Raw genomic sequence first — 11,886 nt, 5'->3', positions numbered from 1 at the left:
GGGAATGCTGCAAAGTAATGTCCTCTAAGCAAATCTAAAAGCCCACATATCAACTTCTGTTTAGTGGTGGGGTGACATTACAAGAGATATATGTCTATACCCAAACCTCTATTTCTTTGCCAGTTGGAATTTTTCCATGCAGTAGAATATCTACTGAAGCAGATGCCAGAGAACCTTCTGTTTTTTCAGTAAGGCAAGGCTACAAGGGGTTTTTTCTTAGTAGTTTTATTTTCTGTCTCCAACAGTCATGGAACACTTCTGTCTGTGATTAACTGGTGGCCACAATTTGCTGGGTAAGTTGTGGCATTTCAGTGACTGCAGTAAGACAATCTTCATGTGAGTAGCTATACAATGAAAAATACCATGTTTTAAGTTTCTTCAGGATTACACTATCATTTCTGAGGAATTTTGCTTTTTTAAAAATTATTTGTTTGTTTATTTTCATCCTCCTTCATGAGTCAGCAGAGTGAGTGAAATATAGTGGTTCCTTTCTGAGAAGGATTTCTGTATGTTAGTTCGATTGATTCTGTGATTTCCTTAATGTGTTAAGTATGGTTTTATGTTCATCAGGTAGTAGAAAAGTTGAAATGTTAAAGGAGCCAGAGGGAAATGATTGAGAAGGTCTTTTGGAAGATGACAGTTCTGCCTTGTAATACAATACTGTTTCTCATGGGAGTGGGTGGGAGGCCTGCCTAAATTTCCTCTTCCTGTCCTGCCAAATTCCCCAAATTGCATAACTGTGTATTCTCCTTACACAGTGGTACCCTTGGCATCCCTAGAAAATCTGCAGGGAAGCAGGGAAACAGCTGGAGGCTTGAGAGTGGACCAAAATTGGTAGAGGTCAGACTTGATTAGGCAAAAAAACTGAACAAACCCACAAACTGAATTTACTAACTCTCCCATGTATAACTCAACAACACAATACAGATTTAATAACATACACTATTTTGTTCTAAATGCACTCCATCTAGGAAAAATAAGTTTATCGGGATAAGCAAAGGACCCATGGGGAGTTCATCAGTTCAGTTTCAAGTCACAGGATGTGTTTTACTTGGCTTTGGAGCCTTCTTGTGCAAGACTAATGTTAAACTGCTGAAATGCAAACTGACAAAAAGACATATTTTTACTGGTTGGTGCTTTTTCCTCTGCCATTATTTTCATTGGGAAGCCTCGTCAGTACCTCTCACATCACCTCCATCTTAGACTGACAAGAGTATGAGGTACTTCTTGGCTTCTTTGAGAAAATGAAAAAAAGGCTGTTGGAAGAGCAACCTGACCAGCATATCTCATAAGGATATAACCCTGAAGGCTTTTGTTTTGTCACTACACTGAATAAGAAGAGAAGAATTTGAACCGAATTATAGAAAAGCATCAAGTATGGTTATCCAGGGGTAAGGTGTGCCCTAGTAAGGAAAGAAAGATGCCTCCTTTGGAAAAAATATTTTTGTTTCTTAACATTTTAAGTAGTGAAATTCATTACTTTTGAAACTTTGTTAAGCTGTGCTGGAGCCTACCCTAGCCATGTATTCAGACTGACTATCACTAAGAGAATAAAAAAGCAAGTACACCCATAGAGATTTTGATAATCCTGCTCTGACTTTCTGCATACAGCACTTTAATAGGCTCAGTACCGTTGTTGGGATTATTTGAGAGATCAGGTACTACTCAGCATGTGTAATGATTGGAGAATCTGGCTCCAAATGGTTTCTTTTTCTCTCATTGCTACAGGAACTGGAAAAAGGCAAGGATGTGTGGGCGGGCCTGGAGTTCCTCCAAGGAAAGTGTGAGGCCTTGGGCAAAACAAATCCGTCAGGTCTCTCATTTCTTCCAAATATAGGTCTGTTCTGAACAATAGCCAAACTCAAGTATAAAATCCACATTCAACCATTTCAGAGGGAATACATGAAAAAGACCCTATGGTCTACAGAATCCATCTATAGAAAATATTTTGTTAGCTCTTTTGCTCTGGCATTATCTTCCACTCAAAAAGAAAGAAAAAAGAAAACACACAAAGGTGGTGCACATTTCAATTTGAAATGTAATGTAACTGGTTGATGAAAATAATATTTCTAAAAACAATCTGTTGTCAGCTATCAAGCATTTTTGCCTATGTACCATTTGGCAGCAAATACACAGATAAATTATTACAATATGTAACCAAACATTGCTCTAAAGAAAAACAGTATTTGTAAGTGTGTAAAAGCAAGATAAGTAGAATTAAATCCATAAAAGAACGTTGAGAGATCATCATACATCACAGCAGAAATATACCAAAAGTAAAGGAAACCACTTCAGCAGTCCCTGTATGAATCTCTAGCAAAATAGGCTTTACAATACAAAAATATTTTTCTGAAATAGAATAGAAAAATCCTGGGCTTCAATGAAAAAGAAAGAACTTGAAATGTTCCTGCTGTTTAGACGAAGGAGACCATAGCCATTTTGCCAAGACATTTCCAAATTTGTTAGGTATCGCCACATTTTAAGAAAATGGAGCCACTGCAGCATCCTCACAGATCTTGAATTCTCTGCGAGTGTCCATGAAAGAATTTTCTTAAGTGCTTATGGACATGAAGATTTAAGTGACAAAATCCCATTAACCCAGTCCCAACAAGAGAGTTTCTGTAGAGCCTGGCGCATTGACAAATTACAGTGAGATAAGCTCTGTATGAAATAACAGCATGTGAATTGCTCCGCTGTAACTTTCTGTGTACATGCTTTTATTCCATGGTGACCAGTTAAGGCAGAGTTGATGACTCCTTTTCCAAGAGCCAAACCACCTCACATTTACATCAGAGTTCAGGTCATGTATGCTGTCAGTTAGTGGATAGCAGTGAGCAAACTGTAAGCTTGCTATCTCCCTTAATTTAAATACACTTTTGAAAATACAAGCAAAGTTTCTTAGCTGCACAGGATAAATCTACATTGACGTCTATGGAATACTGTCACCCAGGTTCAGTCATGAGATCCATATAGCTCCTGTTTATGCCATCACCTGTAACCTGTTTCGACATTAGTGCTAAGCAAAGAGGGAATCTTCCCAGGCATGAGCCTACTCTTCTTTTCCTAAATTAGTTGCTATTTGTGAACAGTGGAAGATGGAAATGAAAGGACAATTAAAGGAGTGTTTCTGTGAAATGTGACTCACAGAGTGTAAATAAATTTCAGGCACATCTGAGAAAGAGATCAGAGTGGGAGGCAAGATGAGTTGCAGCACATACCTGAAGTTGTATCCATATAAAAGCTATATTGCTTCTGGTATTTGATCTTAGAATGTATTGATGTTTAGCACCTTTGTAATTTTGATTATTACTGCAATCATTGTAATGCCAAAAACAAACAAACAAACAAAAAACAACAACAACAAAGAAAACCCCACAAAGATGTTTTAAGGTGTCCAGGACTGTTTGAATCCCATGAAAAATTAGTGAGACATTTTTTCTTGTAGGCTTCTTTGAAGGTTTTTCTCCACATCCATCTTTTTATTCCCTGGAATCTTAATTTCTTTTTCAAATCAAACAGGTATGTTATAGAACCAGAGAGAGTATCACAGTCCTCATAGTTTCTATCTTTTCTATCTTTTTTTTAGTCAATGGACACATATTCTGTGATGTTAAATATGACAGAAAATTATTTAGCCACATTTGAACTAAGTAAGATGACTGCTGAAAAAATAAATGGCAAGAAGAAATAAAAGGTCTGTCTTATAAACTCTTGTATTTGTACATTGTAAGAGAACCATTCATAGTTTATTAGCACAATAGCTGATCGTAATTACTAGCAGAAATGAGTTAGCTGTAAGGACTGCAGGCAGGTAGCCAGCCCAAAAGATTGTGATCATGTCATTTAAGCGAGACTTCGTGACTGAAGAGTTACTGTGCTACTTCACGGTAGATAACTTCAGAAGGTGACAAATAACTTCAAAAGGTGAATTAAAAAGTTACGTTTAAAAGAAGAGATAAACACACAACAAACAGCTGCAGCTCATATCACCTACCAGAAATTGGAGTAATTTGGTGTTGTTTGCCACTGAACCATATTCAATAGGAACTCATTAATGTGGCTAAGTCAGCAGACTGAATTACAGTGAAAAGATTTGCTTGACAGAGCTGTTTGTGGGATGAAGATTTTAGCATGCAGCTACAACTTCACTAAATTTTCAAATGCTGGAACTGCCTACATATGTATCAGTGCCAGGCGAGAAGTACTGCTGCAGTTTTAGGAGAGGTTTTCAAGGGACAGGCAGAGGTTTTTCAGGTCCTCTTTCAGTCGACTGATTTCCCTCTTGACTTTCCGTGGTGTATCCAGAACCTCTATACTGCTAGTGAATGGGTCGTAGCACAGAGAAAAAGGCTTCTTGATCTTCATTGCATAGTTTCTGTGAGGAAAGAAGACAGATTTGCTAGTTCAAAAACTATTTCACTACATGCAGGACCTAGTTTATCAGTATGTAGGCATAGATTTCTCAGGCTGACTGTGGTTGCTGTGACATCTTCCTTACTGTCACTCCTTAGAGTTTTCTGGTGCAGTATATTCTCCCTGCAGCTGAAGTGTTTTGCAGCCCAAAAGATCTGCATTGCCTGCTTTTTCAGTGTGGCTGGCTCAGATCCTTCTGCGCTCTTACAGCTCTATGTTAACACAGCTCAGAGTTATTACAACCACAAGCTACAGGAATGCAGAAACACAGCGTGTCTGCTGCCTTCACTTCCAAGAAATAACCTGAAGTAGCTCTTACTGCTTAAAATCTTAAAAATCTATCCATACTAGGCATCCTGGGCTATTTTGCCATCTGCATGGAAAGAAAAAAAAACACAAAACCCAACTACACCCACGATTGCTTGCCATTTTTGACAATGTTTCCATTAAGTACAGGCTGATAGGAACCCCCTGTACTGATGTTGCCTTATGTTTTCCGTTCTGACAGATTCTTGAGTCTTCTGTTATTTTGAGCTTTGGCTGAGCAACTATCTTGAAAAAACATATGAAAAAGCTTTAAGTCTGACTGTGGTGTATTCTTTGTCCTTTTAAGTTCTTTTCAGGTCTGCCTGAGTCAAAAGCTCTTGAAAGTCTCTCTTCTGCCAGTGAGTTCTCAGCTGGGTTTTTACAGTGCCAAGACAATAACTAAATCTGAACCCTCAGATTTAAGATGAGGAGCCTAATTTGTTATTGCTATAACCCCAGCAGACAACGCTTCAGGGCAGGAGGTGGGGGGAGCTGGGAAGAAGTCTGGCCCGAGATCTCCTCCCCTAATAAATTCCTTATTTCAACTCCTGCATGCTTCCCAGTAGCTCCACAACCAGCCTCCTGCCTCCAGCCAGAATTGGTCTTGTTGTTCTAACTGTTGGAGATGGAGGCCCAGAATTTAAACTCTGCTTCCTAAAAAAAAAACAAAAAAGGCAAAAAACAAAAGCCCTTATTACATAACACAGTCACAGAATTGCATTTAGAAACACCTTAAGCTAATGTGAAATAATATTATTTAGGTTGCAGTCAGCTACTTGGTAGAAATTAGATTGCCTGTGAATGCTGTGTCTGCATTCTTGTGCAGATATAATCAGAAGAGAAAGGCAGTCTTGTTTTTAAGCCCCCCACTGATCCATGTTAATTCCTGATCCTACTATAAATTTTCCATGTGACCTTGGGTAAGTCAGTTCTTCAAAATTCCCCATTTGTCTGGAATAATACTGAGGCATCCTTCAGAAGCTGCTAAGATAAGGCACTGTAAGATGAAGGATAGTTAAAGGCATAGGAATACATAGCTATGTTTTCCTATGAAGCTTTTCTCAGTTAAACATTGTCATATATATCTTCACTCTAAGAAAACCACTGTGCAGAAACAAGCAATAAGATAGCCTGGCACAGTTATTACAGCAGTGGTAGCTGTATTTATGATTAGGATTTAAGCTAGCGTGTCCCCTTCAATGAAATTACTTACTGCAGTTTGGCCTTGGCATCTTCAAAATTTTCTGCTATGAAATAGACAGGCTGGAAGGCTTGATCCTGATAGGGGTGAACTGCAGTCACTTCTGGATCAAAGGACTTGTACTCTGGCTCGTTTGATAAAGCATACTTACAACAGAAATAACAAAGGTTAGAAGAGATGATTGTACACAGCAAGAATTACTGCCTACTGAGCTGTGAAATACTCATTGTGCAATAGTTAAAGGTAGTATCAATTCCTGTTCTTTCACCAAGAAATGAGAAAGCTGTTTCTCGTAAATAGCAGTTAGTAACAATAAAAAGTTCTGGTTTGTTCTGTTTGAACAGAATGAAAGAGAAAGATATTTCCCCTATTACAGCATTGTAATGATTTGGTACCATAGCCACATTCTCAAACAGGAAGGAGGAACTCTATGCTATGCCCCAGATGCCCCAGAATATTAATCTCTAACAAAAAAAAAATTGTCTCAGTATCATGTTTTAAACCAATATCACAGAAGAATCATGGTACTGCACAGCACTGTTTTGAGTTCCTCAGACCATGTTACAAAGTCCACATTTCCTACTGCACTGAAGAATAAGTGGGATGCTCTTGGCATTTTCAGCACAGCTCCCATGCCAGTTAAGCACTCTTCAAGTTTTCCCAACACTCAAGACATAAATGTACACTGCACTCCATCTGTGTATTTGGAGCACAGAGTTTCTTCTAAAAGTTCTGCTCAGGTTCTTCAGAACCCAAGGCAAACTTAAAACCAGCTCAGTTCCAGTGCCATTTGGACTACACCACAGATGTGTCTGAATCTGGATTAGCCTCCAGGGAGCAGGATAGTGAGTGCAGTGTCCACTTGAGTGAAATGTTCCTGATATTGCCAAAAAAAAGTCAACTCTGGTCAAAAGCAAGAACTTTCTTCACATCTTCAGCCTGAACAGAGGGCTCCCATCTGATTAGGGACAGTCTTTTTGTAGCAATCCATTTTTGCTGGTTGCCTGCTTGTCTTCTTCTCTGCTTCTCCAGTCTTCAGAAGGCTCCTTTCACTATTTCATAATGCAAGTGCCAGCTCCCATGGTACTTGTAAAGAGCTGGTAAGACTGGGTGACGCTTTTCAAGACTATTCAGACAGTCCCCTTAAGCACATTTTTGCATATTGCACTGAACTGAGTCTGAACTCTCCACCATTGGAGGCCTGCCTCAACCAGTAGGCCAATTTGCTGCAGAACTGGTGCAGAAATTCGTACACATTTTAAAAAAAAAAAAAGATCAAGAATATAAAACACTAAAAGATGGCACTTTTCCTGTTCTTCATTTGCAGTGTGTAATTGAAGAATAAACCTTGGAGAGTACTCATACAGTCTAAGATGGATGATATACACAAACATAAGGCTGTTCTTATAATCTTAGAAACCCAGGGGACTAATGGGAAAAGATTTTAGAAACTCAAAACCTCACAGGGGTCCCGCTATGCTGTCAGAATTGAAGCAGAGCTGAAATCCCATTGATTTTAGTGGATGTTCTGCTTGAAACCGGATGGCCTGAAAGGCCTCTACAAGTTAAGTACTTGTTGTGCTGCAAGAAAAGGATATGTAGCACTGAGTGCTGCCAGAAGTGTGGTATGAGCCATAAGATTTTACAGTATGTAGGACAGAGTCCAGCTGAGTGTTAACAGGAGAAGCATTTTGGATAATGCAGAACAGCTGACAGAGTATAGTGAAATAAACAGTGCAATACTGAGAGCTATTGGGGAGGAATTCTTACAGTTCAGAAGAGGCAAGTTTGGCCAGCAGTCAGACCCATTACAACTGTTCAGTTTAGACTTCGGTATGATTTTCCTGTCCTTTCTGATACCTAGCTGCTGTCATTAAATGATTTGTTAGATAACATGTATTCAAGAACAAGTACCAGGCAGGTGTCATTTCACCTCTACCTTTCATCACCTGCCTTTCTCCAAGTTATTGTTTGGGCAACATCAGCTCATACATAGAAAACGCTTGAAATAGACTTCCTACTGGTAAGAGTGGGTGTTACGGAGAAAAGGAAAACATTTTGAAGAATTCATAGTCAGGACACGATTCCTTGGGTTGCAGTCATACTCATACAGAGAGTCAATCCAGCCTGCAGTTCAGAGATGTTTGTAGACGCCTTGCTGATGCTGAATTCTCACATAAAATTAGCTAGATGCAACAGTACTCGCCCTTTCCAGCTGGTTAGTTGTTAACTTCTTGCAGCCAACAATTTGGCCTTAATAACTCATGTCTTTATTGTGTCCTCAGAGACCAAACCACCCTGCTTTAAGTGGTCCAGGAGCCTTCACTGCTGAAAAAATCTCTTCTTCACCCAGATTAGAGCAGTATGCCTCCCTGGTCATACAAGTAGCAGAGAGTCTACCCGTTCCACTTATGCTGGGCTTCAAGATGATACTGAGTCTGGGGATTCCAATGGTAAGCCTGTGGCTTATCATTTATACTGAGAGTATCAGTGGGTGGTATTGAGAAGGATAGCAAATTACTATCAGGATGGACAACGGCTTTCTCCCAGGCAAGAGTGAAACTTATCTAGAGATTTTTCAAGAGCTATCCTAAAGGCGCAAAATGAGCTCTTTAAGAAACTGAATGCCACCATGAGCTTCACTACTTTCTGGTCTGTGTGCAGGGAACATTTTTTACTTCATCTTTTCTAGTAAAACTCAAAACAGTCTGGCCAGCACTGTATTTCTTAAAAAAAAAAAAAAAAGAAAAGAAAAAGAAAAAGAAAAAAAAAAGGAAAAAAAAAGGCATTTCTACTGAAATAGGCATTGCATTACAGATATTTCTCCTGTTTAGGTGAAAAAGAATGTATTCGATATTGTTCCGAATAATAATCCATGAAATGAATCAGTTTGCCCTAAAAGGAAGCTTCAGTGCTTAAGGCCATAGATATAATTAGTGTACCAAAAGTTTCAGATGCTCAAGTGAAGCGCACAGAAACCACTAATCTGCTGTCCCAAAAAGTTACATAGAAACAAATCTCCTGAGCTCACATGGGGTCAGCATAACATCGTTACTTATCAATTGCTTACCAATTTTCACACTGTTTTGGTTATTATGTGAAAAGTAAGCAGGAAAGGGGTTCTGAGTGAATACTTCTTCATTACCTATTAAGCACAAATGCCATCACATCTATAGGTAATTTCAGAAGTAAGATGGATGAAGACCCAAATGAGCCCAATTATATCAAAAGCTTTTCCGATGACGTTACCATTCAAGTACTGATAATCAAAGTAATGATAACAAGCACCTATTAATCAAGGATGGTTACCACTTCTGTAGTTGGCCTTACAATTAGGGAATCTGAGATGCTGTTATACTTTCGTGTTACATGGAGCAGTTTTGAGAACAAGCAGTGCTTGCCTACTACTTAAATACAAAACAGAACAGTTTGTTGGTTGGTGTCTAGTGAAGAGAAGGGTACTTTGGCTGGTATCTGGTGAGGAAGAAAAGTACAACTCTGGTACATGCAATTCCAGACACCAAAGACAGGTGTTTCTGGCATGACTTTTATGTTCAACTGTATCAAAAGAAAACAGAAAGGAAGGTAATATTGTGCATATAGGTTTTGTGGTGCATATTACCACAAAAGCTACGTAAGTACTGGAGGCATTTATCATCCTGCTTAATAATTGTTTTTGATTTAAAACTATAATTTATTTATCTATAGTCTGCTTTTATGTATCTCCCATGAAAACTTTCATTTCTAGTTTATAAAGAGTCTTAAAAGACTTTTTCCCCCTTCTTCCCTTTTAGTTCTGTTGAAAACCCTTCTTGTCCTTGCTAATGCCAAAAATCACCCACTGTCTTCATAACTTGAGGTCCTGAGAACTACTTGAGAACTACTGACACCAGAATTTTTGCACTTAGAAACAGATCATCTGCTTCAGCGTACTGCGAAACTGAGGAGAAGAGAATATCTCCACTACCAACTATTTGTCTAATGGAGATGAAACCGATAAGCTTTCTGTATAGGTATACAGTCTCTCTTTCCTTGAAGAAGAGCTGTATCCAGCCTGCGTACACGAATTTTAGTCTGCGTAAAATTTAAGGTAGAAGTAGTTCTGAAATACTTTTATGAATGTAACACTTCTAAAGCACTTTCTATTTGCAGTTTTTTCTTATTTACAGTTTTTTTGTCACTTTGTTTGGTCACATCAGTCAATGCCTTTCAGATTTATACGTGCATGAAGGTCAAGTGTGCAGCTGAGTTCATAATAGGCATAATATTGCCCTCTAGTGTATAGTCAAGAAAAGTACATGAGTTTTACGTTCAAATCAGTTGCATCACTACTGGACAGAAATAATAAGAAGCATTTTGTAGGTTGTATAGTTTCATCATATTTCATCTTTCAGGGTTGAAAACTTGTACAATCTGACAGTAGTTTGTCCTCTACTCCTCAGCTTCTTGTGAGGAAGAATGAATTTCTTCACAAAAGAAAAATCAGTATCTTAAAGAATATTGTCTTATGTGAGAAAATACCTTGCTTTTACCAGTGAGTTTAGAAAACTATATTGTAGAAATCTTTTGATACCACATAGATGACACATACCGTAAGTTCCCCATAAGATGAAAGCAGTCCTGCCCCGTAAGCTTTGATGGATCCATTTTGCTTGCAGAGACCAAACTCCACAGTAAACCAATAAAGCTGATAATGAGAACAATTTCTGAAAATCGTAGTCTCAGCAGGCATTTCATTTTTAAGCTTTTCCTTTTTCCTTCCTTCTAACTTCTTTTATTCTTAATCGTTCATGTTTTTGGTTCTTCAAATTTTACAACTATATGTTTTAAGAAAATTATTTTTTCACTCCAATGTATAAAATGCAGAAATAAGAATGCGTATTTTTCAAAACCTGACATCCTTCCTATTCTCACTCCTTAAAAAGGACAAAACCTGATAAAATTGTAGCTATTCTTAAATAGATTTTAATAAATAAAATTGAGTTGGATTATAGTCAGTGAAAACTAACAAACTGTGATAGTACCCAGAAAGATGGCTAAACACCCACAGAGAATTCAAGACAATCAGAAAAGTCCTTGACAGGGCAGTTTCCCTTCTCTTAGATCTATATGATATCATTAAAAAGAACTGAAGAATGACTTATTCTTTAGCAGCAATGTACCCATTAAGATAATACCAATTTTAAATTTGTCTCACTGCAATAGAAAATAAAGGTACATCTCTCTGGGATTTTCTTACAATAAAGTATGATTAGGATCATACTTATTTTACATGCTGGACAGTGGTGTGATAAAACCTACTTGTGGCTCTGCCAACCTGTCATCCCTTCCCTTATTTTGCTGTATGAGGAAATGGATGTTGAAGGAACAATTCTGGACACAGCCTGACCCCTGAGATACTAGGTAGATGTTGTGCGAAACATAGAAAATATAAGACATTCAAAAAATATAGCTTTGTGGCTTCTAATAAACTTTTAGAAAGCTGAGATATTGTTTTAACACAGAGGCTATTTGCATTACTATAATCAAAGGAGTGTGATGGGGACTTCCAGAGGGAAACAAGAATTTATGGTAGACATCTCTGTCAGGATAGGAAATACATTAAACATTCTTCTCTTTCTGGTTTCTCTTTCAGGTTCATTTTCTGGTGAAGAAACTTAAAAAATAAGTCTAGATGTCTAACTTTTAAAAAATTTGAAGTTTGAGAGTCTAATCCAGAGTATGTTTACTATTCAGGATATCTGAATGGCACTTAATAAGTAGTATTCTCACAAATCCTTAACAGCAGGAAGCTCTTTCAAAAAAGTCCTATCATTCTATCTCCCAAAACCCCAAATGATATTGTAAAAATTTTAGATCTACTACATATCTGCTAACATTACCATATTCTTTCCAGAGCCAGAGAGGGACACTTGCAGAGGAATGCTGTGTAAGATACTGGCCTTCACCCAATCTCACCAAGACCT

At 38.1% G+C, this 11,886-nt stretch overlaps 1 protein-coding gene across 1 annotated transcript in view; it reads right to left on the bottom strand.

Annotated features, from left to right (window-relative positions):
• Positions 1 to 4,215: 4,215 nt before the first annotated feature.
• LOC122170852 (tyrosine 3-monooxygenase-like) overlaps positions 4,216 to 11,886 on the bottom strand; it is a 28,115-nt gene continuing 20,444 nt past the window's right edge. The window contains exons 10-12 of the mRNA XM_042838078.1: positions 10,512 to 10,607; positions 5,933 to 6,066; positions 4,216 to 4,375 (exon numbers count right to left, since the gene is read on the bottom strand). Coding sequence (XP_042694012.1) covers positions 4,216 to 4,375; positions 5,933 to 6,066; positions 10,512 to 10,607 — 390 coding nt within the window. The remainder of the gene's footprint in view (positions 4,376 to 5,932; positions 6,067 to 10,511; positions 10,608 to 11,886) is intronic.

Source organism: Centrocercus urophasianus, unplaced genomic scaffold (assembly GCF_019232065.1).
Source record: "Centrocercus urophasianus isolate 14NV4802_14NV808 unplaced genomic scaffold, USGS_Curo_1.0 seq_73, whole genome shotgun sequence".
Taxonomy (NCBI): domain Eukaryota; kingdom Metazoa; phylum Chordata; class Aves; order Galliformes; family Phasianidae; genus Centrocercus; species Centrocercus urophasianus.
Note: the sequence above shows the minus strand (reverse complement) of the source record. Positions and strands in the feature narration are given on the sequence as shown.